This window comes from Aythya fuligula, chromosome 8 (genome assembly GCF_009819795.1).
Source record: "Aythya fuligula isolate bAytFul2 chromosome 8, bAytFul2.pri, whole genome shotgun sequence".
Classification (NCBI taxonomy): Eukaryota; Metazoa; Chordata; class Aves; order Anseriformes; family Anatidae; genus Aythya; species Aythya fuligula.
In genome coordinates this window covers 5,322,008-5,347,521 of record NC_045566.1, presented here as the reverse complement: position 1 = coordinate 5,347,521, position 25,514 = coordinate 5,322,008, and the positions used below count along the sequence as shown (strand labels likewise).

Here is a 25,514-nt window from a genome sequence, read left to right as displayed (position 1 = left end):
TTATTCTGGAGAAATCCTTCTTTAAAAAAGTTGAGTTGAAAAAGGAAAAAAAAAAAAAAAAGTGTTCGGAGTCCGTTTATTTAAGGTTTTCTGTCGGTTTATTGTTCGAGAGCATTTGACATACTTCGGCAATACTCTGTGAGGCTGTTATAATTAGTGCACGGGAAACCCTGAGTGTTAGATACCGTGTTTAAATACATATATAAAAATATTAAATAAAAAAAAAAAAAAGTGGGAAATAAGCACATACAGACACGCACACACACACAAAAAAAAAAAATTCCCCAATGCTACGCATTGAAAAAAAGAAGACTTAAGCTACTGTTTTACAACTGCTGCTACCAACAGAAGCTTAAAATCCCACATCCAGCTACATTTCTCAGGCTACCTGGGGAAGGCAAAACAGTCTGATACCCACGAGTGACTTCTCAGTCCACTGTCACCTGCACACCCAGCAAAAACAATCAGAAACTGGGAGGAAAGCAACATCCCACGGCGGAGCTGGGGGCAGCGGGTGCCCGCTCCCAGCGCCCTTGCAGAGCAAAATGGAGAGCGCGTCCCGATTCACAGCCCTACCCATCGCTAGTGTCGTTACCTGACTGTGGGGTCCCATCATGCTGTTAGGGTTGTGGGGTGGAGGCTGTGCGTGTGGCGAGGGCTGTGAACCAGGCGGTCCCTGTGAGGTCAGACAGTAGAAGGAGGTTATAGATTAGCACATGAAAGCGCAGAAAGAGCTAAAAAGGATTCACGGGTGGAGCTGTTTTGTCGGGAAGGCAGTTCGCCAATTTTTTTTAATGTTGTTTTTTTTTTTTTTTTTCTCTCCTTTTAGTTGAGTTTCTACTCATTTGTAACTGAACAATGAATAATGATATATGCAAAAAAAAAAATTCAGAACATCTGTCAAAGCACAGCAGCCACGTTACAGTCAACGGTCCAGTAGTTCAACCAGGTCTGCAATGATAAACACACAGGGAAACACTTCGCAAGGGCGTGCAACGAGCAAGAAAAATACGCAGGAGAGGGTCAGAGAGGCTGGGGGGAAATCCAAAAACCAAAACCAAAACCAAAAAAACACCCCCAAACCAAAAAGAAAAAAACAGTTTCTCCTCTCTCCTCCCACATCCTGACGGCTGGAAGCACCTCCCAGGGTTTGCCACCCGAGGGTCCGCGGCGTGCTGGAGGGCCCTTTACGTTCCCCTTTGCGGATGCACCATCCCTCCTCGAGGTGGGTTGCCTAATGGTGCAAGGAAAATGTCTTTCGGGTAAAACGCTACTAAGGCCGTCTAGGGGAAAAAAAGGAAAGATTAGTTGGTGTAGGTTTCGAGCACTGCAATGCAGCAGTTGCTGACATTTTGGGGTTGAACGCCCACTTTTTTTTTTTTTTTTTTTAAATTTCTCTTGAAAGCACAAAATGAAAAGTTTGCTCGGAGGAACTGCGAGCTCGGTGCGAGGACATACCAGTGCATGTTAACGTAAGGAAAAAAAATAATTAAAAAAAAAAGTATTTTTGAGTCAAAGAACGTGTAATTGGTACAGAAAGCAAATAAGCTCGGTAAGTACGTTATGCGAAGCGACTACACACTCCAGGAAAGGCGCAGGAGCAGATGTTCTCTACCTGCCTCGTTACTAATTTCAACAAGTGTTCGCCTTCTAGCTGCTGCCAGCAATGGCATGGTTTGTTACCATGAGCAATTTTCTTAATTAACAGACATTAATTAGCCATTTAGCAATTTTGCAAGCATTTGTTTAGCAGCTTTCCTAAACATGAATACCACTGTGATAATGGTACTGATTAGAGGGTCCCCTAATTAACAGTACAGGGAAGGAAAATTGAAATCACATAAATTAAAAAGGGAGGGGAAGTTAATGAAGGCAGGACATATTTGCACCTGCAAATCTTTTGTACCGCGGAAACTTGAGTGCAATGTAAATAAAGTAAGAGGGTTGTGTGTGTGTGTGTGTGTGTGTGTGTGTGTGTGTGTGTGGTGGATTTTTCTTTTTTTTTTTGCAAACTGTGAACGCGGGGAGATGGAGCCAAACAGACTCCAACCAGCCACCCGGCTCTGGCGGCCGTGGAAATGGAGCCGTGCTGCTCACAAGACTTTCTCTGCCGCTTGCTTTCCCTGCTCCCAGCCCCGGTATTTGGAGCTGGAGAGGGTCCGATGTTGTTGGGGCTGCTGTGAGGCGATGTTGGGGCTGCTGTGAGGCGTTACACCCAGGGCACCATCCTGCCCCGTGCGTGGGGCCTGTGCCCTGAGGCAGGAGGCCCGCGGCCATTTTAGGCCTACCAGGCTGGGCCTGGGGCTGCCCTGCTTTCAGAAATTTAGGGCAATGTGGAAGGAATTCCTCTGAGGCAATGAGGAGGAGGAGGTGTGCTTTCATCCTCCCAGGGGCACAGAGCAGCACACCCAAAATGCCGCCTCCTTCCTGTCGCGGGGCCGGGCCCCCCTGTTCATGGCAGGGCTGCCCAGCGCCGTGTGCTCCTGGTGAGGAACGCCGAGCCTCTGGAGGCGGCCATCGGCGGTTCTCTATCGCCGAAACCATGTGCAGATGGCGTTTCGGCCGGGAACGCCTGCTTGCTTTTCTTCCAGCGGGCTCCCCTCATTACAAGCAGGAGACGATCTTGACGGACCGCAGCGCTGGAGACAAATGTTTTGCAGAGACGACATGTGGGCTCCAACCAACGGGACGGCTCTTTTTTTTTTTTTTTTGGTTAAAAACGTGTGTTTAGCAGTCATTAAGCGGCGCTGCTGCAGGAGGAGGCCGGGCCCACGCACCCTCCTCCTCCTCCACGCCTCTCCCAGGCCCCAAGGAGGAGGCCCTGGACGTGGCTCCTCACCTCCAAAAATCCCCACAACCAACCGACCACTTAAACCAGCATTAGAAGAACCCCAGCCTTCCTGTCTACCTCCTCTCTGCTTCATTTTTTTTTTGCCCTCTTTACTACAGAGGCTTTAAAAGACAAATCTGGCCGCCTGGCTGGCAGAGGTTTGCTGCCGCCGCTGCCTTGCAGCAGGAGTTTCCATGCGATCACGTTATTTCCACTCCGTCTTTCATGAGCTCAACTCCTCAAACTTCTTGTAAAATATTAAACATGGAAAATTGCACCAGCGATCGGAGTTCTGTATGTGTCAATTTATGTTCCGAGAGTAATTCACCACAAATGGATCATGTTTTACGGGCTACATACTTTCAGCTAATGGGGGAGTTTTTATATTTAAAAACATTCTCAAGTACCTCTGGGGGTGGCAGAACAATGAAGAATGGTAGAAGAAGGCAAAGCAGCAACGCAACGAGATGCCAACAGTTTAGAGGCAGCAACAGGAAGGCGTCTTGCATTTTAGCATACCTGCCTCTGCCCTACCGGTTTCACCATTAGAAACTACCAAACTAAACGAAACGGGCATTAATTAGAGAAGTGCCTGAGTTTACGGGGGAAGGAGCTGGAGCTTTGTTCTCGTGAAGGGAGAGGGAGGTGTTGTGACATGTAAACAAGCGAATCTCCCTAAGCAATAGTGCAGGGGAGATGCTCTGGGCTCCCTGTGCGCAGGAGCTGCAGCCCTTGGAGGACCACGGCCACCGTGCAGTGCCCTGGGGCTCCTGCTGGCTCCTCCAGCTCCACAGGCTCCTCCGGTGCTTTCAGCCACGCCAGCCCAGCCTTTGGGGAAGGTTTCAGAGCCCTAGCGTGCACCTCCAGGAGCCTGAAGAGAAATAACCAGCTAGCCAGTGTCCTCCTGCCCTGCCAGCCCCGTAACACCTCCTCACACCGCAGCCCGAGGGTGCAGAAGGACTCAGCAGGCACCGGGTGCTGGAGGAGCTCGCCAACCCTCTGACAACGGGCCAAACCCAGGCAGCTGCGAGCTCGCAGGAGGACACAGCTCACAGCCGAGTAAGTTTCCCGTTCCTGGAAGTTCTGTGCCCCACAGAGCTCTCCTCCCCGTCTTTCCTGACATCTGAATTTCAGAGCCTCTCTGAGCCTGCTGCAACACCCCCGAGCCCAGCACAAAGCCAAAACCCTTCGCTACGCCAGATGTCTTTTACTGTGCAGCAAGGCAGTGCCTGGAGCCCACCAGGACGGGGCTGGACAACACCAGGTCACCTCCAGGTTATAAAGGAGAGAGCAGCAACGCCAGGAAGGCAGGAGGTGCTGCCTGAAGACCCAATTGCACCTTCCTGTGAGCACTGAGACCGCGGCACGGCCAAGCTCGCCAGCAGCCGGGAAGGGAGCCGTGGGCAGGAGATCTGCCTCGCCTGCAGCTGGGGCTCCCGAGTGCAGAGCTCTGGTTTGAAGGAATATGTTAAACACAAGCTCTTCAGGAAACAAACCCGTGTCAGCCGAAGCCAAGAACAGTCACCTCCATCTGGATGGAGCACCCGAGAGAAAGTTGACTGCAAATCCCACCATATGCTCCAGACATTCGGTACAAAAGCCTCGGGCATCCTGCTAAACTTCCAGAAAAAAAAGAAAAAAAAAACTTTCTCCGACACTTGCTTTTTCTTCCCTCCAGCCCTGCTCTCTCTCGTAAGCCATGTTCCTTCCAATCTTGCCTAGGAGAAACCTTCCCCTACAAAAGAAGCCCTGGCGGGACCAGGAAAGCCGACGGCGTGGGGTTCCTGGCTGCTTGTGGGGTTACACAGCGCGGGCAGTGGGATGCTCAGAGACTGGTCCCATCCCGTGGGGAGCTCATGAAGCCAGCTGAAGGAAGGGATCGTGGAGAGGGCTGCAAATTGAGGCATGCCCTGGAGGAGCCACTTGAGCCGCACACCCCACTCCTGCGGCCATGCAGGTCCCTGCTCCGGGCTGTGATTGTGAGCGGGGTGCCCTTGGTTCTGCTCCTTGCCTCCCGTCTCCCAAAATCAGGCAAGGGCAGGGCTCCCAGGAGGCTCACCCCCCCAGCAATGCCCCCCTGGCTGGGAGAGGGGCTGCCCCCGGGCTGGAAGCCCCTGTCCTCCCCGGCTCCGGAGGCTTTCTCTGCATTAGGGGGCAGTGTAGGAACAGCGAGCGGCCGGCGCTTTGTTTTGGTGCATCTCGCAGGCTAGCTGCTGATGCATAGCTAACACGGCCACAGACATTGATTTATGTGCAACTTTCCATTTCATCAGAGCCAGCGGTACAGAGCCAGGCGGGGAGCGTGCGTTTGGGAGAGGAGGCGCAGCAGCCACGGGGGGGGGGGCTGGGACAAGCAGCCCCCAACCTCCCACACCCCCGTTATTTACTACGGGGGAAGGATTTTGTACCACCAGCCTCTAATTTTTAATTTTCCCTTCCGCCTCTCCCTGGCACTCCCCTTCCCCAGTGCTGGAGCAGAGGAGGCAAACACCAGGGCTCTGCGAGCGGGCATCAATTCAGCTTTCAAAACAAAAGCAGAAATGACTTCGATGACCTTTAGGAGGATGAGAGAAGGGTTTGTTTGCTCGTCTTAAAGGGACAAAGAGACGGATTTAACTACAAGCACCTACCCACGCTAGCCGTGAACCGGGCCACCGCTTGTGGGGAGCGCAGCCCGACGCCGGGCGCTGCAGCCTGCTGGCACCACGCAAAGCCCAGGCAGCCAAAAGGTGCCCAGGGCCTCTCCTTTCCTGTTGGGCACGGGGTTTGGGGAGACGCCGAGGGCTGCATTTCCCTTGGCCCCCAGCCTAAAGGTCACTGCTGAGCTCCAGCACGGGGAGGGCTCTCTGCCTGCAAGCCAGCAGCTGCAGGCGGGTGCTGCAGCCCGGCCTCCTCCTCTCGCCTTGCCAGCGCGTCCCTGTTCCTCCAAGCTCGTGCTCGAGCTCCTCCTCGCTCCTTCCCTTTGCCATCTGAGCCCACGGGGCTGCTCCCCGTGCCCCCCAGGGAGGCAGCGCAGGGTTTCCGCAGCCAGCTCCGAACAACCTTGGTTTGCTGCCGCTGCCACCCCAGCTCCTGGCCTGGTGCCACCGCGGTGCCAGGCCAGGAGCTGTCCCCATCCCAGGACGCCCACGCCTGCCGTCCTCAGGCAACCTGAGCCCTCCGGGTGGCTGCGGCACGGAGCAGAAGGGTGCAGGCAGCTCTGCGCAGCCAGCCCGGTGCTGCTGGAGAGGAGCTGGTGTCCCCCCGATGCTCCCTCCGTCCTCCAGTCCCCCCAGTATGGAGGTGGGCTCACGGGGTGGTCCTGCTGGAAACCTCGCCCACCCCCGGGGCTGGCACATAAAGGGTCGGGGAAAAAAACCCCAACTGCCTCAGTCCTCTGCACCTCCTGTGACCTTTTTGGTTTTGCCCTCTGAAGTTCAGCATTTTTTTTATTTCCTTCAGAGATAAGAAATTAACCCTGAGCTGCAGGCAGCTCGATGCAGAGGCTCCAGCACACCTCTGCAAGAGCTGGGCTCGAGCACGTCCTGACGCTGGAAGGAGCTGAAGGCTCGCAATAAATCAGCCGGGCTTTCGGGGGGGTGATGTTCTGACTGTGTTAAAAGGTGGGATTTTTCTTCTCCCCTCCTCCCCTCTTTCCCCGGGGCTGGGAGGAGAAACCAGATGTTGGAGGGCTTTCAGGAAAGGCAGTCTCTCGAGACGTCACATGCGATCCATATGCATCGGCGCCCGGCCCTCCTCCTCCTCCTCCTCCTCACCTAAGCCAAGAGCAGCGACCACACTCCCTCCCTCCCTCCCTCCCTCCCTCTCCTCCCGCAGCTCCGGGGGTGGGCGGCAGCTCTGCACATGGCCCCTTATTTCTGCTGTTTTTTAGGGAAGCTCCCCGGCAAAGATCCTGAGAAAGAGGGGCTGCGTCGGGGCACCCCGGCCCCAAAGGGGCAGGGCAGCTCCCGGTCCGGCTGCAGCCGGAGATCTGGGATGGGTTGTCTGCTCCCGAATCAGACCCCTCAGTGCCAAAAAGCTACAAAAAGCCAAAAAGGAAAGCGGGGGGAGGGAGAAGAGGCCTTGGAGGGTGTCAAGGAGAAGTGTCAAGACCCGAGCATGAGCAGCGTGTCTGGGGCATCGCAGCTTCTCTCCCTCACCTTCCCCTCTCGGCGAAATCCAAGCCCGGCTTTTGAAGCCGTGCCCTAACTCCTTGCCAATTTTGCAACCCTCGCAGAGCTGTGCGAAGTGGGAGCCTGAGAGGACAGTCATCTTTGCAACGGGATGAGATCAGGACTTTTGGAAACACATTTGTTGGAAGTAGCAACTTGGCACTCGAATTGCTGGCAGCAGCTATGACCTGCGAGATAGCATCTCTTCTGCTGGCTTCACCCCGCGTCGCAGGGCGCTGCTCCAAGATCGGGCTGGGGTTTTAGGGTTACCCACCACCATCGGCTACCTGCGTTCTGTCACACGCCTGTTCAGGAAACGGGCTCTCTCTAAAACCAGAAGCAATCCCCTTCTCCTTCCCCGGCCCCGCGCACGCAGCGGGTGCGATACCGCGCTCCGGTACCGCCACCAGAAATCACGAGCCCGCTGCCCAAGAGTTTCTCCCATACACAAATGGCAAACCCAGATAAAAAAAAAAACAAAAAGCAGCTTGCCAAAACAAATATCCCTTCCAACCACTATCCCATTTGTTACACGAACAAGTGCTTCTTCCTCAAGAAGGAAGACTTGAACGCACTGCCAGCCTGCGTCGCTATGACCCAGTGCGCATCAGCCATGAAGAGAGATCCCAAAGAAATTAAAATAAAAAGGATTAAGGCTTTGAAAACTTCTTTTCCAAGCGCTTGCTGAAGCCCTCTCCGCTAGCAGCACTCAGTCATACGTCCCCCTGTCTTCACTCAGAGCTCAGCGTGGGAGAGGGAACGCGCAAGGCAACTTTGGGGACTCGGCTAGGGATTGTCTTACAAGGTGCCTCCATGGCATTCGGGGCCGTGCGCTTGGATCGAATCCGCTTCTGCCTGCAGCCACAGCCCACGCCAGCATTTGTTAATGCTTTCAGTGATTGCATTTGGAAAAAATCAAGTGGTTAACCAGAGGGGGAAAAAGTTTCAGGAATCAAAATCCAGAATGTTTTCAATTACGCGCGTCTGTTAGGACCAAAGAACAAATACAATCTCAACCCAAACACAAAACAAGCAGCTTTGGAAAAACATCGATTGCAAATACACAGAAACCTCTGCAAGCGAGAAACAAAACCGCTTTGGGGCCACGGAAACCAGAAAGCGAAGGTGGGAGGAGGGCAGACCACGGGTTATTCCCCAACGGGTCAGCTGGGTGGGCATGCTGCTTGGCCGGGGTCCCCTCGGGGACAAAACCCGAGCGCTGGCAGCGAGGCGCGAGCAGACCCGAGCGCCCCGTCGACGCGGGCGCCGGGAGGAGCGGCAGCCTACCTGGAAGAAACCTGGCGGGATGGGGCCCCCGGGCATCCCGTCGTTCGGGGGAATGTTTCCAAGCACGGGACTCGGGGCGGCAGCTGCGCTCTGCGGGGAACAAAACCAGGACAGACACGTTGGTTTCGAGTCGGAGTTCAGGAGGAGATGATAATACAAAAAGCCGTCCCCCCTCCCCGGCTGCGCCGCGCTGGGTCGATCGGCACGGTCCCCGCAGCATCGCTCGAGGCCGGAGCAAGGAGCAGAGGATGCTCGGGGCCGTTTTGGTGGCCGGGTTTGGGAGCGGAGCTCACCCACTCTCCCCTTCTCGCCACGCTCACCCGATCCTACACCAGCTCACCCCGGAGAAGATGGCCGTGCGAAAAGCAGGGATGGCCCCGGGGCTCATTTGTTTGTCTGAGCAGCCACCCAGGAGCCTCACCTAGCGCGTCACGCCAGCCAGGAGCTATTTTAAGGCTTTTTAAACGCTTCTCGGAGCCCACCTCCCCCCACGCACCCTTCTCGCTTCGCTTCTGGCCTCCAAAGACGCTTCCCCTGCTTCCCCACCACCGCCACCAGGGGTTTTTGTCACAGAAATCCCACCAAACCCTGGCTCACGCCTCCCTGCCGCCAGCCTCGGCGCAGGCACGAGCGGCTTCGCCACGAGAAGGGGAAGGGGACGGCGTTGGGTTGCCCAGCCAGCCCTGCTTAGCGACTGGATTGATATTTACTGCCTCTCCGCCACGAACAGAGATGCACAAAGGAGGATTTCTGGCCGGGGGACCAGCCCCGGAACAAAGGGCACCCTCCCGGCCCCGCGGGCACGGCGCTGAGGAAGCGCCCAGGAGGATGGGGGTAAAAAACATCACCCCGAGGAAATCCCGAGCTCGGTTTGAACCCAAACTCAGCCACCATGGCCATGCCAAACCCCGAGTCCCACCAGCAGCACGGCCAGCTCCGTGCACACACCGTGACCCAGCAGGATGGAGATGACCGCGCTGTGCCAGCTGCTGCTGTGCCCACCCCTGGAAGCGTCCTAGAGGACAGCAGGGGCCGAATCTCCCCCAAAAAAAGCCTTCTGTGAAACAACCACCCCACAAGGGGCTGGGAGAGCGGGGCATCTCGAGCAGCCTTCCCCGCAGAAGCAGCGGAGAGGGCCAGATCTGAGCGCTTTTGCAGTTAATAAAAAAAAGGCCTGGCAGGGAAAATCAGCCTACCCATTCCAGGCTCTTTTTATACTTCAGACGGCAGCAAAAATAGAAAGGAGAGGGAGTGAACCCAGTTCTCCCCCCTCTCCCGTCCCCCCCAAGTGGGTCAGCTATAAAAGTAAAACCCAATCTTAATCCGAGGCCATGAGCATATTGCAGTTTCTCTGCAAAGCAGATGAATGCTCTTAGCGCAGAAATAGAGGAGAGCGAGCCCCCGACTGCAGCGAGCCCATTTGGAATTTCCTTTATTAAACCCTCGATCACGCAAAACGCCGCTCTCCAAAGGCGGCGCGCGGCGCCGTAAAGCTGCCAAGGTGATATTTTATGGTTTCACGAGATTTCCAGCACACCATAATCCCTTGCCGGGGAATCTCCCGCGGCAAGACGGGTCCCCCCTGCGCCGCGAGCCCACCCGGGGGCTGCCGCCGGCACGGTGCGGGGCCCGGCTTTGGGATCGCAGCCACGGGAGCGGGGCGACAGCGGGGTCGGGGTCGGCACGTGGAGGGAGCAGAGCGGCCAGAAAGCCCCTTTCTGGTGCTTTTTTGCACCCTTTTTGGTGCAAAAAAGCGCCTCGGTCCGCTAAACCACCAAATCTGAGCTTTTTTTTCTGCCTTTGTGTCGAACCGAAGTCTGCTGCGCTCCTCCTCCCTCTGCAACAGGGAGTAGGGGGAGGAGGGCGCCGCAGCCAAAGAAAATCTTTAAGCAAATGCACATTTTTCCACAAAACCACAGAACCTTTTTTTTTTTTCTTTTTCCGCCATCAACACCCCCAAACCTCACCTCCGCGCCCGCCGCCTCAACGCGGGCTGAGCGCGCCGCGCACATGTGGCGCTTGGCAGGGCTCAATAATTAAAAACCCACAAGTGCCCTGAGCATATTGTAGGATGGGAGCCAAATTGGTCAGCCCTTGATGAATGATTTACAAGGCTGCGAAGTGACGTTTTTTACTTCTTTTTTTTTTTTTTTTTCCTTTTTCCCCTCCCCATCGCCGCCGCCAAGGTGAGCGCCGAGGCACCTTTCGGAGCCCTGCGCAGCGCGGGATGTGCCGGGGCAGTGCGAGCACCAGGAACAAACCCTCTTAACCCCAAAAGCGCGTGCCCCAAACCCGAGGGCGCACACCCCAGCCCAGGTTCTTCTCCCCCTTGAGGTTCTTCTCCCTGTTTTTGGGAGGTGAGCAGCACGCTGGCGCTGTGGATCGCGGCGCTGCGCCTCCGAAGCCAGGCGCTCGGTTAACACAGCGCCTCGGTGCGCCGGCAGATGCCGTCTAAGCCCTTAAATCGCGCACTAATTGCACTAATTGAGCTAACAGTCTCTGTTTCGTCTCCCTACCCTGAGTCAACCAGCGTCTTCTGGTACTGCCGGAGAGATCCAAGCTGTTGACTGCAGTGTTATTTTGTCAGCCATTAAGCGATTCATCAGAGTCATTAATTGATTTATTACTGCTGCCTGCGAGTATAGCTCTGCAAATAAAGAATGATGTAGGTCAGGAGGCGATCGGAATTGGACAAAACAACACAGCCAGGAGCTGGAGGCTTAAATTATCCGGAGGAGGCCGCTCACGCAGGCCCACCGACACGGGGTTACGGGGGGAAAAAAGATGGAAAAAAAGGACGAGACGCGTGGCTTGGCCCCGCTGCCAGGAACCCCGCTGGCCGGGGCGCTCAGCACCACCTTGCAGGATGTGCTGCCAAGAGGCAGCGATGCCCCGCGCCGCAGCGGGGCCGTGCCAGCCCCGACGGGGACGTGGTGGTGGCGGGGAGGTGACGGCCACCACGCCGGGTACCTTTCCGTGGGGTTTGCCACCTGCGGGAGGTTTAGGGGAGGCCAGGAGGACGTGCTGTGGCCGGGGAGTGTGAGCACATCTTGTCTGGAGAGGCAGGGAGCGGAGGCTGGACACGGCTCTCCCAAAATTAGGGTGCCATCGGAGGCGCCGGGTGAGATCGGTGCGCGCTTAGCGCCGGAGCGCGGAGCCTGGGGGCAGAAGTCTTTAAATCTCGGTGAGTTTTTCCAGCTCCAATCTATCCGGGACGTAAAAGGGCTATTAAAACAGCCTTTTTTTCTTAACCTAATCCGTCAGAAGAAGCCGGGTTATTCAACCCTACTAATTGCCTGTAGGGGCGGAAGGGCAGAGGCCGGCGCGGCCACGCCGCGTGCCCTGGCTCCCCTGCCCCGGGCTGCCCCGCGGCACCTCGGTGTCACCGGGCTGATGGCAACTCGCCTCCGCTCCTCCGTGCCACGGCAGGGACGGAAGGGACACGTCCCAGCGGGACGAGGATCGAGGCTTTGTGCATTTTCTCCAGCCGAGAGCTGAGCTCTTTGCTGGGCCCCGGGGCTGGGCAGCAGCGGGCGTTGCGCGAGCCCCTCCCGGCGCCGGCAGCGGTGGTTTCCTGCCCCCCCCCCGGGCTGATTCAACCTGCGATCAGCATCTTCCCATGCGTCACCACCGAGGCTGGAGGGGTTCAGGGCCGCTCTCCGAGACCTGACGCAGGTTGGCTCCGCTCTGCTCCGTGCCTCAGCTCGCCACAAGCCCGTGTCCTCTCTGTCCCTGCAGCCGGGCTCCCTGCTCCCCGCGGTGCCGAGGTCCCAGCTCTGCCCGGCAGCACTCGCCCTGCTGCTCAGCGGGAGCTGGTTCCTCCCGTGCACGCTTGGGGTGGTGCCGTGCACGCAGCTTTCAGGGGCTGGCTCTCACCAACCCCTCTTTGTTGTGTTTTTTTTTTTGCAAACAACCTCAAAACCCCGGTGCAAGACACCAAGAGGCTTCAGAGAGGACATTTCCTTCCTGGGAAGCGCCGCGAGCACCGGCTGCTCTGCAGCAAGAGGGGCTGAGGCACGAGGTGGGCAGCGCAGGGAGCTGACAGCACGGAGCTGGAGAGGTGCTGTGGCCAGCTGAGAGCTCACACTGCTGGCACGGGAGCTTTCTGCTCCCCTTTTCCTCTCCACGAGGGCTGGAAGAGCAGCACGGAGGTCTCCAGCTGCACCTTGCACCTTGCAGAGGGAGCAGCACAAGCTCCAGGACGGGCCCTGCAGCAGGATTGGCACCCTCAAGGTGTGCAGCATGCGAGAAGTTGCACGAGAAGCCCAAGTTTGGAGCAGCTTTGCTCCGTGTGCCCTTCATCAGCCCTGGCAGGAGCCCACCTCTCTGCCACGAGCTCGCAGAGATGCTGAGGACGGAGCTGGTCCCTACCTGCCCGCTGTTATTTGTTGTTTGCCAGCAGCACGGGCACTGCAGCCTGAGAAAGAACCGGGCGTGCAGGCCAGGACTTAAGCAGGCTGCATAAACAGGTACTACCGAATTAAATCGGACTCCGGTTAAGCCTTTTCATCTCATTAAAGCTGCCTTCATCTTCTGCGGCGAGGCTTTAAATTTAATAACAGGGCACTCCCACACCTCCCCGTAACCTGATTAGCGCCGGGGGGCGGCCGCACGCCGAGCGTGGCACGGGGCTGGCGCCCGGCACGTCCCCACCTCGCCTCGCTGCCTCAAGGCCAAGCTCAAAGCTGGAGGTGGGCATCCTCCCGTGCCCCCAGAGCTGCTTTCAAAGCTCCTGAAAGCTCCCTGCATCACGCCAGCACATCCCCAGGGGAAAAGAAGAAGAGAGAAAAGGAAAGGAAGAGCTCCGGGAGCAAGGTGCCAGCCTCCCCAGGCGCAGGCTCTCTGGATGAAGGGGTTTTCTTGATCCTGCCTTTACCCAGAGCTCCACAACAGGTTGCTGCCTCCTCGGAGGAACGCCTAAAAACCCCTAAAAGCAAAACCAGGAGCTGCACGATTTACTCTTGGCTTTCCCTTCCCGCATCGCTCAAACCCTTGGCTGCGCAGGGGCCGGGCTGCGGCGCTCCCCCCGGCACGTGCTGCCCTGGCGAGGGCAGGTTGGGCTGAATTACGCCCCGGGACCTTCCTGCACGACTTTAAAAGCATCACCTGAGAGCAGGGGAAGAGCTGGAGAGGGACCAGCAGCTCCTGTCCCCCAGCCGGGGGCTGTTCCCTCTCTTTCTTTAAAAAGACAGAAGGAAAGCGGCAGCCTGCACCTTCACATCTGAAGGCTGAGCTTTAGAAAGGAGGGAAAAAAAAAAAAAAAAAAAAAAAAAGGCAAAACATTCAACGGTGTTTCAAGCAAATACGGAGCTTTTTTCTTTTATTTTTTTCCCCCTTGTAAAGGATAATCTGAGACAGCAGCTCCACCAGAGCGGCTTCAGCCACAAAACAATAGGATTTTAATCTCTTAAGTAGGCGGCCCCCTTATCCCCGGGAAGGAAACCCCCTTCAGTCATTTACAAGTTTGTAAATAAGGCTCCTGGTAGCACCGCGCGGACATCTGCTCCGCGATCCTGACAGTGTTGCTGCTAACATTTACAAACATCCTTACGCAAACACACATCGCTCTCTGCTGATCTGGCTTTAGCTAAATATATCCCGAGGAAAGAACTTGGCAGGGCCGCAGAATTTCGCGGCAGCCGAATTAAAGGGGAGAAGAAGGGGAAAAAAAAAAAAAAAAAATTAAAAAAATAAATAAAGGAGGGGAGGGGATGATGAAAGCAGGAGGGGTAAGGCGGGATGAACGCAGCCGGGCTCGGTGCAGAGGGAAACTTTGGGGAAGTTCAGTGCGGGTCCCTAAGTCCTGGCAAAGCTGTGCTGCCCCCAAATCTCTCGGGTTGAAGCTGCTCCAGCCCCAGCACCGTCCCCAGCACCCCATCTCCACGCGGAGAGGTTTGGGGAGCCTCCCCGCTGCCCCGCAAGGAGCCTGGAAGGCGCTCTCACTACGCAGGTATTAATTAGGGTGAGTTCCCCTCCAATCATTCCAGCGGCAGGCACGCCAGGCGCTTTTCCAGCGATCGATACGACCCATCTGAGGGCCCACCTGCCAAAAAAGTTAGAGCAAAGAATTCTCTCTCCAATTTTCATTAGATAACGCAATCGCTCCGGACTATTCATCTGCCGCCCGTCCGCCGGCGCGGGGTGCTCAGCTCCGCGTCTCCTCCTGCTTCCCCGTGGATTTGGGCCCGAGGCACCTCCGCAAGCTTTGCCCAAAGCTCACAGATCCATTTTTTTATTTGGTTTCCCCCCCAACTTGTTATTTTTTACAATGAAAGGGGAGCAGCGCTGCTGGCAGCGACTCGACGGAGTTTGGGGCCGCAGCCACACGCTCGCCCATGCCCCAAAACCGGCCTCCACGCTCCCCAGAGCGACTTCTCCCACCTTTGCCAAGCACAAATCAAGGATAAATTTTAAGGAAAGCCCCCCCCAGCTGCTCCCAGCCTGGGCACGAGCCACGCCAGCATTTGGGGAGAAAGAGCGAAGCTTTGGGGCCGGCTGCTTTGAGGACAGGCTACAGCTCCGAGCCCATCAAGACGTGGAGCAGACCTTGTTTGGGAAGCGCCACGCAGCTCTGATGCTATGTAAACATTAATAAACTGAAAGCACGCGATGCAGCTTTAATTTTTGTTGTTTTTTTTCTTTTTTTTTTTTTTTTTTTCCCCAAATCAGGAGCCTGCTGGCTTTGGCAGCCGGGCTTCTGTTTGACAGCGCCTGTCTCCGTCGCCGCTTCTGGTTTTCCTGCCTTGCTGGAGTTCGAAATTGCCAAGTGAATTCTGGAAGGGGTTTCGAGGCGAGCTAGATTTACATTGGTAATCTGATTTAAAAAGACAAAATAATAATAATAAAAAAAAAAAGGATCCACGGCGTTAGGAGAAGGCCGCCCCACTGCTCTGGGGTTTAACGGGGCTCACCGATGGCTAAGGGGGATGTCGCCGGGCACGTAGGGCAGGCAGCGCACCGCAACGTGCCTCGAGGGTGCATTTGGGAAATAAATAAATATATATATATATATTTTTTGCTGCTTTCCATTCCAACTAGTGGGTTTTATCCCGTAATCCCAGCTGCTGCTTGCGGTGCTCTTAGCCAGACACCAAGCGATGCGCGGGGCCGGCCCCGTGTTTGGGGCAGGAAGGGCACCCAACCCTCACCCAAAACACTCTGCCCTCCTCACCAGACCCCGTTTTTGGTGTGGTTTAGCTGAAAACTGCCCCACCTCGGCCCGGCCCAGCCCCTGCCACCGCCGGGAGCTTCGGTGCCCTGGGTCAGCCCCGTCTCGAACCAGGACGGCCCCACAAAACACCCCTAAAGACTTGGTGCTTTATCTCCCGCCACGGGGAAAGGGGCGAAATGAATGCAAATACTCCGGCCGTCCTCCCGTTCTTGTCAGGCGCTTTGAATGCCCAAATATCCCATTTGCTTAAGCCTATTTTCCTGCCGGCAGCTGTCTGTTATTATTCCCCGACACCAAAGGCAAGGGGGAGAGGGCCGGTCCCGAGCAGGTGAACGCCATCTGCCCGGCCCCCGCAAGATGCCCGAGACAAAAAGCCGGCGGCTCGGCGGCCGCCACCTCGGCACGGGGCCGTGGGGACCCTTCCAGGGGCTGCCCTACCCCATAGGGGCCGCTCGGGGGCTTTTGGGGGCCTGTAGGGGGAGGCACGCTCCGCTCGGCCCCAAAAGGATGCTCCTGGTGGTGCCGGGGAAGCGTCGCGCAAAGGGGGGCTCAAAGGGATGAAATGGGATCCCTGGTGGTCTTACAACACCTCCAACCCCGAGATGCTGCCCTACAACAGGCTGCCTGTGTGCGTTTCCCCGTGGAAAGTCACACAAAAACTCTCCCAACCAAGGCGAGCGTGGCTGCCCCTTTCTGGTTTTTTACCAGCAGGGTTTGTTTATGGCCGTTCTTTGCGGGTGCTGCCCCGAAAAATACAGTTTCCCAGCTCCAGTAATTGCTGGAGGCATTTGAAAATTAATAGGGCAGCCAGAGCAGGGGACAGGAGGAGTAAATCCGACGTAACCGCTGCGTAACTCAGCCGCCAGCGCCAGCGGGTGGCTTCCTTCGCACCCAGCAGAGCCAGGGGCTAAGCGGGTTTGGGGCCGGTCGGGCTCCCAGCCCTGCCCCAAAGGGATTTGGCATGAGATTTGGCTTTGGGGAGCTGAAACTCCCAGCTCTGGTTTCCTCCCAGCTCACAAAATGAAATTATTTCACATCTACGAGAAGCTCTCCCCGTCCAAGGGCGGCGGTGAAGGCAACCCCCGCATCGATGCGCTGGGAGCTCTCTGAAGCAGGCTCTGGGGTACCCCATAACACCAGCGAGCAGCCCCCTGCCCCCAATAAACCACAAAGACTCAAAGCCTTGGGGTCACAGGAGGAAAATTCGCTGCAGGTGAGCCCGGCCAGGCAGAGATTCGAGCAGGACGGGGCTCTGGTGGCCAGGAGCTGCTGGAGGAGGCTTTGGGTTTCCCCTCTTGCCCTCACCCTCCGCCTGACAGCCCTAAAGGAGAGCAGCTCCAGGGATGGGGACGCGTGGGCAGCACGGCCCCAGCGCTGCCGGATCCCCTCGGGTTTGGGGCTGCCCCCAGCGCCCCGCGGCGCCGTCCTGGGAAAACTTGGGCCGGCCGCGGCGAGGAAATGACATCAGGGAGCGGGGGCTTTTGTGCCAGCAGCCCCCCGCCACGCCGCACAAAGCAGGAGGAGGTTTCTAAAGGCTCCCGTGGCAGGGAAGGGCCTCTCCATCTTCCCCCAGGCTCTGGCTTTTGTATCGCCCTCGCCGCCGCCGCCGCCACCGTGGCTGGATTCAGCGGCTCTGCTGTCTCCTTCGCCTGCCATTGCTGCAGATTTCACCTCCGGGCGAAAGCAGAGAGAGCAAAAAAATAAAAAGAGGAGGAGGGGGAGGGATGTAAGAGGGAAGGAGGGAGGGCTGGGGGGCGCAGCCCGCCTCGCGTGGTCGGGAAAAACAACAGAATGTGGTTGGGGGAGAGAATCGCATCGCCGAGGAGCTTTGGATGGCTCTGGCGGAGAGGGGAAAAAAAAAAAAAAAAAAAAAAAAAAAGTGTCTTCCCACTTGCAAACAAGAGTTAATTATAGACAGAAAGAAAAAAGGAGGAAGAGGAAAGCGTTAAAACCATCTGTGCCACAAGGAAGAGGCCGGGGCCGCGTGGCGCAGGCGGCAGCAGCACCGACAGCTGTGCCGGCGCCGCCGGGAGCGCCTCGGGTCCCTTCCCCGGGCCACGTCCCCGTTTCTGGGGGTGTCCCGGCACGGTGTGGGGTGGCACGGGTCCCCAGGGGTGCCCCCCGGCGTAGCCGCTTCCCAAATATTTACCTAGCTGGTTTTGAAACAGAGCCGAAAAGCCGCAGGGTTTAAAGTCCGCGTCCCGAAGCGCTCCGGCCTCGCTCTCGCCTGGCGGCCCCGGCTCGTAGAGAAATTCCTAGCAACTGGCTGAGATGCTGCTCGTGGTCTCCAAAGAAACGGGACGAGCAGTCGAGACCCTGTACAATGCCCGGGGTCCTGCTGGCCCTACTGGGGAGCAGTCCCTGAGCTGCCGGGGCCGGGTGAGGGCTGGGCACGCAAGCGGCTCATGGCAGAGGAGCCCCGGTGCTGCCCAGCCCCTGCACGGATCCACCGCAGAAAATAATTAGCCTTAATTAAGGGCTTCTGGTTTATGGCTCAAATGATTGTTTAACCAGCAGAGCCCTGTTGAAATGAAGTTCAGGGCTATGCCAATAAATGTCGCTTTGCTGGGATTTGGTTCGGCTGCAGCCTGCCAGGAACCGGGGCTGCACGGAGCCACCCCGGGCACACGAGCTGGGCCACCCCATAACTTTTGGGGTTTGGCCGGAGGGAGGAGAGGAGGAAAACGGGTGGGGAAAACCCACCGGGGGCTGGAGAAGGCGGCAGGTGAAGCACCACAGAGCACGAAGCCGCTGCGGGAAGGTCTGGAGCGAGGTGGGGATGATGGAGCCACGCTCAGCGTCCTTTAATTAGCCAGGGATGGGGACGGCGAGGTGGGCGGCGGCACCAAAACCCACAGCACGCTCAGACCGAGGGGAGTTTTGGCTCAGGAAGAGGAGGGAGAGGTTTCAGGAGCACCCAGCCCCACCTGCGGCGCTCTCCCCGCGGAGAACATATGGCCCGTCGCACGCAATTAGGGACATAACGAGCGGAGATAATCAGCGGGTTCGGGTGCTCCCCCGCCACGTGCCGCTCCTCAAAGGGGAGCCTCGATCGGCAGCGCCAGGTCCGGATCGCTGCATCGGGACAAGCTCTTTGGCCCTAATCTATGGCAGCCCCAAAGTGCCAAATGTTCACCCATCCTCCCCCAAAATTCATCCCCAAATCCGCATTTTTCCCATCATCAGGCCAGGGAGGTGAAACCTGGCTTCCCCCAAAGCCCATCCCGAGCTGGTTTGTAGGTTCGGCAGCTCGGGAAGGGCGGGTAGAGCAGGGTTAAACCCCGGGATCAATATTCACGCCGAGACAGCTCCTCAGAGGCTGCAGCTGGTTAAGCAGCCCCGAGATTTTCGCCTTGAAGCGCCCCGCTGCAGCCACGGCCCTACACTGCCCGGATGCACTCAGAGGGTAATTTACAGAACCGCGCTCTCCGGAGTAAAGAGCCATCGAGGGGAATAGCAGGTTAGTAGGGTAGCACGGAGAAACGCGGCTTGGGTGAAAACCTGGCAGCAGCTCCACACCAACCACAAGTTTTTTATTTTTTTTCCCTTTTTTTCATTCCAAGCAGCCCTCCGTTAACCCACAGCCCCGCAGGAGATGGTTTCGGTGCTGCCTCTCCTTTGGGAGAAACCCTAAAGTTTTTAGGGATGGATGGGCCACGAGAAGCAACTCCGGGGCTGGAGATGCCCGCAGGAGGAGAAGCCCCGGTGGCTGGGGCTTGCTCTGAGCGTGACCCGGGAGCACCGTGGGGAGCACCCACGGCACAGGGGCGCACCATGAAGCAGCTCCACTTCACGACCCCGGCGTTTTAGGACGTGGCAGGAGCCTTCGTGCCGCGGCCACAGCCGCCGGGGATCAGTCAGCGATCCCTTACGCCCAGATCTAGCGCTCGAGACGGCGCAGCAAGCGCTGACTTAAAGCCCCATATCCAATACATGCTGATACCGCCGCTTCCCGTTACCCACGCTGATGATTCAATTAATTGAAAACCAGCAGTGAAATTTAATTTCCCCGTTAACCCTGCCATGCCACGGCGAGCGGCGAAGACGGCAGCAGCCTGCCCGGCTTTCGGCTGGACCCCAGGGCTGGCGGGGAGAAGAGCAAGAGGGGAGGGGAGGGAAAGGGGAGCACGGGGGCTCTCCAAACCCTTTGTAGGAGCAGGAGGTGGAAATACGGGATGGAAACCAGCTCGGCGCTCGGCTCACCCGCGGTTTGCCGGGTCCGAGAGCGACGTGAGCCCTCCTCGCCGCCAGGCAGCCGGAGGAGAGGAGTCAGCCCGTGCAGAGCCCTCCCATCTGCTTTTGTTTTCCAGCGTGCGCCTCGGTCCCGGGCTCCGCTAAGCCCCTGAAGTCAGCGGGCATCTGTTCTCCTCCACCCATCGCAATCTGCCAGCGCCCGCCGCTCTGACAGCCATCAATCACGCCGTAATGTGCTGACCACAAGACCCAGTGGGACGTCATTTTCAAGTCAAATGCAGCAGTTAGCATAAAATAAAGCGTCGCCCTGTTTTTATGATGCTGCAGCTGCAGCTAGGGGACTCGGCGCGCAACAAAAGTGAGGGGGGAAAAAAAAAAGAAAAAAAAAAAAAAAAAGGCACAGGAAAATGGCAATTCTACTCTTCTGAGTCATAACAATTATGACGTTGTGATAAGAAACGTTTTCTATGAATTTTTAAGTACCAGTAATCCTGTTTTGCAATTGTCCCCCGGGAACGAGGCGACAGATTGAATGGGGCTGACAGTTATTTCCATCCTGACACACACGGCTCCGACTCGCCGTCTCCTCCCTCGCCCTCCTCCCCGCCAACTTCCCGGCCCCGCCGCGCGCTCCCAGCCCCTTCCCAGCACGCGGGGCCCTGCTCCTGCTCCTGCTTCTCCCAAAACCTCCTCCGTGTGCTGCTCTCGGCGCCCTCTCGCACCCCTTGGGGCGGCCCCAAAAGGGCAGAGCCACCAAGCCGCAGGATCCAGCCCCCCGTGGCTCAGAAAAACGCCCGCAGCCCTTCCCGGGCTGTTTTTTTTTTGAGTATTTCGGGTCGGGCACGAACCCAGCACCTCGTTGTAACGCTGCGATCAGTGCCCGCCAATGAGTTTGTTTTGCAGAGAAGGGAATAAATCATGGATGGGGAAGGAAAGCTGCCACGGAGAGGCTGCTGGGGCACCGGGCGGCCTTCCCCACGCGTTTGGTTTGCGGCCCCTGGAGCAGGCACCCAAGGACCCTGCTCAATGCCGAGCTGCACGAGGCCACGAGAGCATCCTGGGGGCTACAGGAGTGCCCTCTACCAGGAGCTGTGCCGGGTATCCCAAATTAATCCAACAGAAAGGGAAGTTCTCCCTGGTGAAGCACCTTTTGAGACCCATGTGGTGCTCCCCACCTTCGTCCCTGCACAGGTCGGGGGCTGAGGGGCCGGGCAGGGAGCGATCTGGCACCGAGTGTCCCCAACACCTTAAAATAAAAAAAGGGAAGGCCAAGTTTCTGCTCAGACCCACGGCACCCTCAGCCCCTGCTCCGAAGGGACCCGGGCAGGGCCCGTGCTCCCCGCTCACCTCGCCGGGAAGCTGGGCCTTTAAGCGCCATACAGGCATTAAAAGCAGCCTGTCAATTTAGATGCAAATTTATTTGAGATGCGACAGAGGGCTTACAAAAGAAGGTGCACTAGATGCTGTTTTCTTCGGCTCGCGCCATTGTGAGGTGGCTCCCAAGTGTATTAGAGCGTATTAGGATGGGTGACTGGGTAGCTGGCGGGATTGGTAATGGGATCCCGAGACTTTCACCTCCAGGTCAGCCTCTGGGGCAAATCCAGCCCGGCTCAGCAGCTCCAGGAAGCCCTCACCGCCTCGAGGCTGCTCAAGTGGGTCAGTCAGAGCGGGGCAGGTACAGAAGTGTGTCCAAAACCACCGCCACCACCACCAAATTCTGCTTTTCCTCCGAGCAGCCCCGCGCCCATCTCCCCACCACCTTTTGCCGAGCTCTTCCAGGGCGGTCATCCCCGTCTCAGCATCCTTTGTTTGCTGCTTCGCTCCCCGACGATGAGGAGGCAACGAAGAGGGGCGCAGGAACTGCCTGACAAGAGTTTGCCTCAGACCCTATGAATCTCACCGAAATATTCGGCGTGCTCTCCGCCTCAGCTGGTTTTCGGGGGGGGCTTGAGCCACGCGTCCCCGCTCCCGGGGCAGCTTCTGAGAAAACGTAACCGTTTCTGCAGAAAGTTTGGCTCCGGCTGCTCCGGCCAATGGCAGGCGCTGCTTTAATCAATTCAAATTGCATTTTCTGGAGATAAAGTGTCGCACTCCCGGCTGCCAATAAAAAGCGAGCTGGACGGCAGCAAGAAAAAAAAAAAAAAAAAAAGAAAAAGAAAAAAAAAAAAAAAAAGAAACCAACCCCGTGCGCGCTGCAAAGTCACCGTGCGAGCTTGCAGGGTGATTATTTATAGCGTTTCCCTCTGCAAAAGCCAAAAATAATTGTTCCAGCCCAATTACCGAATTTCTGATTGCCCTGCTCGGGGGTCGCCGCCGCGCCACGGGCTGCACCCCCCCATGGGGGTGCCCTTTGGGATGGTGCCCCCCGTTGGGACGGTGCCCAAAGGTGTAGGGCCGGGTGCTGAGCCAGCACCAGCATGGGAGTGGGGGCTCAGCGAGGGGGATTCATGGACCTGGACGGGTCCACGGGGTTGAGCAGGGGCTCGGAGCCTTCTCCAGCCCAGGGCACCACCAAATCCTGTGTCAGAGGCGCCGAGAGCTCGCCTTCGGCTCGCAGCACGTGTTCCCCGGCGGCTTCAGGCGTCCTCAGGTTTCCCAGCTCTCCTCAAGGGCCCTCTGGTTGTGTTTGGAAGGCGCCTCCTTCTCCCCGCGCTCAACCCACCCACTCCTCTGCTGCCTTTTATATCGCCGGCGCAGGGAAGCGCCGGGGCTGTGCTGCAGCCAGCTCAGGCAGCCGGCGCACAGGGGAGGCTGAAGCACCGGGAGAGGCTGCGGGTGCCTGCTCCGAGCACCTTCCCCAGCAGAAAACGAAATAAATTGAGCTTCAGGGCCAGCAGGTTCACGGGGGAACCAAGACTCGGGACTGTGTGCTGCAAAACCGCCGTGCGCGCAGCCAGAAGTGACCTCCCAGCTTCTGGAGCTGGGAGCACACACATTTTGGGGATGTTTGCAGCCTTTTTGGCCAAACTGATGGCAAATCAGCCAGAAGCCAGCCCCAGGAGGCTCCTCCCCAGGAGGCTGCAGCCCCCCAGCAGCCGAGGACACCGCCAGCCCCGCTGTGCCCGGAGGGTGAGGGGGAACCCAGCCACAACCCCAAAAACGCTCCTCTTTGGAGACCGCCCCACGTCTCCCCTTGCTGGGGAAAGCATTTCCCCACGGGGTGCAGAGGCTGCGCCCCAAACGGGTGCACCCCAGGGCCGGGGAGCCTCGGGGGCTGCAGGAGCGGGTGCTGGGGGCAGCGCTGAGCCCCCCGGCGAGGCGGCTGCCGGCTCCCAGCGCAGCAGATGGCACGCACAGCACTCGCCGCTTCGCTTCCCAGCCGCCATCACGGAGCCGCTCCTCGCAAGGGCGGAGGCGGGGGGGAGGCGGCGGGGTGGTTTTTTTTCCCTTTCCCTGGGAATTTGGAGGTTTTTTCCCTTTCAAACCAGGCGTGAGCCCGTGGTTGGGGTGCTCTCGGCACCCAGGGCGCAGCGCTCCACACAGCCCCCGGTTGCCACCCGCGAGCGCCAGGCTGACCACTGGAAACCCCCCCGTCGGGAGGGACAAATCCCAGCAAGCCTCAGGAAGCGGGGAGAGAGGGGAAAAAAAGGGATGAAGCGATCAAAACGAGGGCTTTCGAGGGATTCTGCTCCCTCGCCTGGATTTTCTCCTGTTTGATCGCTCATCCCCGGCTCGCCGAGGGGCGCCCTCGAAGGAGGGCAGGGGGTTGGGAGAGGCGTGCCCCAAGGGGAAGGGACATGGGGATGAGATGAAAGCAGGGGGCGAGACGAGGACCAGAGCTTTGTGGGTGCCACTCTGCCTGCCGTGGGGGCCTCGGCACGGCCCCGTCCTGCTGGAGGCAGCGGGGCCCCGCTGAGCCGCGCGATAGCGCCGGCAGGAAGCGCCTGGCCGGGTCAGCGCGACGAGCTTTTGCTTTCTGCTCTGGAGGTGGAGCCGCGGGGCCTCTCCGAGCTGCAGGAGCTGGGCCTGAGCACACAGCACCCTATAGGGGTGCCGCTTCCCGGCACGGTGGCTGCAGCCTGGTTCCTGCCTCCCCGTGGAAGCCGCCACCCCGAGCCGCGCTGCAAAGCCCTACATCTGGGCATCGCAGCCTGCTTCCTGCAGAGCTCGGTTGTAAGGGACAAAAAGCCTCGTCTGGGGGTGAAGCAAAGCCCCGAGCTGACGGATCAGCACCTCCAGCCCAGCCCAGCCTCGCTGGGCTGTGGCTGCAGACGCACAAAGGCTGCTCCCCCCCCTCCCCGTGTCCGCACGCAGCTGCCGGGGCACAAAAGGGGTCGGGGGGAGCCAGGCGCCTGCTCCACGCACGGCCAGGAGGAGCTGGCGGGGCTCAAACTGCCCTGGGGTGCACGCACACAGCTCCACGTGCCCGGCCTCGAGGGCTTGGCGAGGCCAAAAATCGGTGAGGGAGTTTGCTGGCGTCCCTTCTTCAGCTGCAGCTCTGCACGGGTGCTCGCGACGGCGAGGGAAACGGCACGGGGAGAAGCCAGCTTTGGGGAGGTTGCCATCAGAAAAAATCCAGAAGCCTGCAGTGGCCATAGAAACACTGCCCTGCTCTGTGCTGCCCCAAAACCAGCTCTTCTTCCCCAAAATGTTTCCAACTCGCTGCTGGATGGGGACATCTCACTGCATCACTTCTCCTACCGCCTCCTCCTGCCCTCTCCTTGCGCCCCACTGTGTTGTTTTTTTTTGCTCCAGCCCCAGCTCCAGGTGGATAAGGAGGGATGGATTGGGGCAGGACGAGGGAATTGGGGTTCCTGGGGTTTCAGCAGGGGCTGTGGGCACATTTACAGCTGCAGACAGGGGGCCACACATCACACACCCCGCTGAGCACGGCAGGAAGCCCGAATCACCACCCCAAAACATCACAGCCACCACCTGGGCTATCGGGCCCCGCTCCAACCCAGTGGAAAACCTTCCCCAAAAAAAAACAAACCAGAGCCCGAAGAGGAGCAACGGGGGCAACCCGGGCTTGGGGGGGGCCGTGCCGAGGAATGCCCGCGGCGCCGGGCGCCGGGAGCCAAGCAGCTGGAGAGCCGCAGCCTCATGAAATAATGAAATGCCAAAGCGAGCCCTGCATCTTCCACAGTCTCTCAGGTCACCTACCAGATTAGGAGGCCTGTTGCTAAGGCAACCATATCTTGCAAGTGCGAGCTGAACTTCCCCATAATTTTTAACCCTTTCGGGAGCCAAAGGGAAAAAATAAAGAAATAAAGAAAGAAATAAGGTGGTGGTGGTGATGGGTGGGGGGAAAATGAAAGGAAAATATAATGGGGTAACGGCGATGGCACGACCCGGTGGGGCCCGAGGGGGGCGGCTGAGGAAAATGAAGGGAAAGGAGAGGCGGCCGGGAAGGCTCCCCGCTCGCTGCACGCCGCCCTGGCTCCCTTCCAGGCGGCTCAGAAAATTATTCAGCGTATGCACGCGCAGGCGAAACCCGGCAAACTTTCTATGTGCCTGGCAAGGCAATGCAAAAAAAAAAAAAAAAGAGAAAAAAAAGGGAAAAAAAAAAAAAAAGGGTTGCGCATATGAAATGGGGACAAACAAAGCAAAAAAAAAAATAAATAAAAGGGAAAAAAATAAAAGAAGTTTTTACTACCCCCGGCGGCCCCGCGGGGACAGATGGCCGGCGCTGCGCCCCGGCTCCTCGTCCCCTCCCCGGTGAGGTTTGGAGCTCCACGGTGTGGCCCCATAAAAAGCAGCCCCCTCGCTGCCACCGCCCTGAACGAGGGTAAAACCCGGTGGTTTTGTCATCTGGGGGGTTTAGGGGGTTTTGTCATCTGGGGGAGGTTTTCCAGGAATTCATCCTGCCGCGGGGAAAAGCGAGCTGGGGTGCGTGAGGGGTGGGAGGGGAGGGGGAAGCGATGAGCTGTGCTCCACCCCA

At 57.9% G+C, this 25,514-nt stretch overlaps 1 protein-coding gene across 3 annotated transcripts in view; it reads right to left on the bottom strand.

The window, feature by feature from the left end:
• The window catches only part of SSBP3 (single stranded DNA binding protein 3), a 45,632-nt gene that overhangs the window by 8,870 nt on the left and 11,248 nt on the right, over positions 1-25,514 (bottom strand). The window contains exons 1-3 of one of the 3 annotated variants that reach the window (XM_032192132.1): positions 8,609-8,667; positions 8,269-8,358; positions 596-676 (exon numbers count right to left, since the gene is read on the bottom strand). In XM_032192132.1, coding sequence (XP_032048023.1) covers positions 596-676; positions 8,269-8,358; positions 8,609-8,656 — 219 coding nt within the window. In that variant the 5' untranslated portion in view covers positions 8,657-8,667. Of the gene's footprint in view, positions 1-595; positions 677-8,268; positions 8,359-8,608; positions 8,668-25,514 lie in introns of those variants that run through there. The other 2 variants (XM_032192129.1, XM_032192131.1) reach the window with 2 other exon arrangements.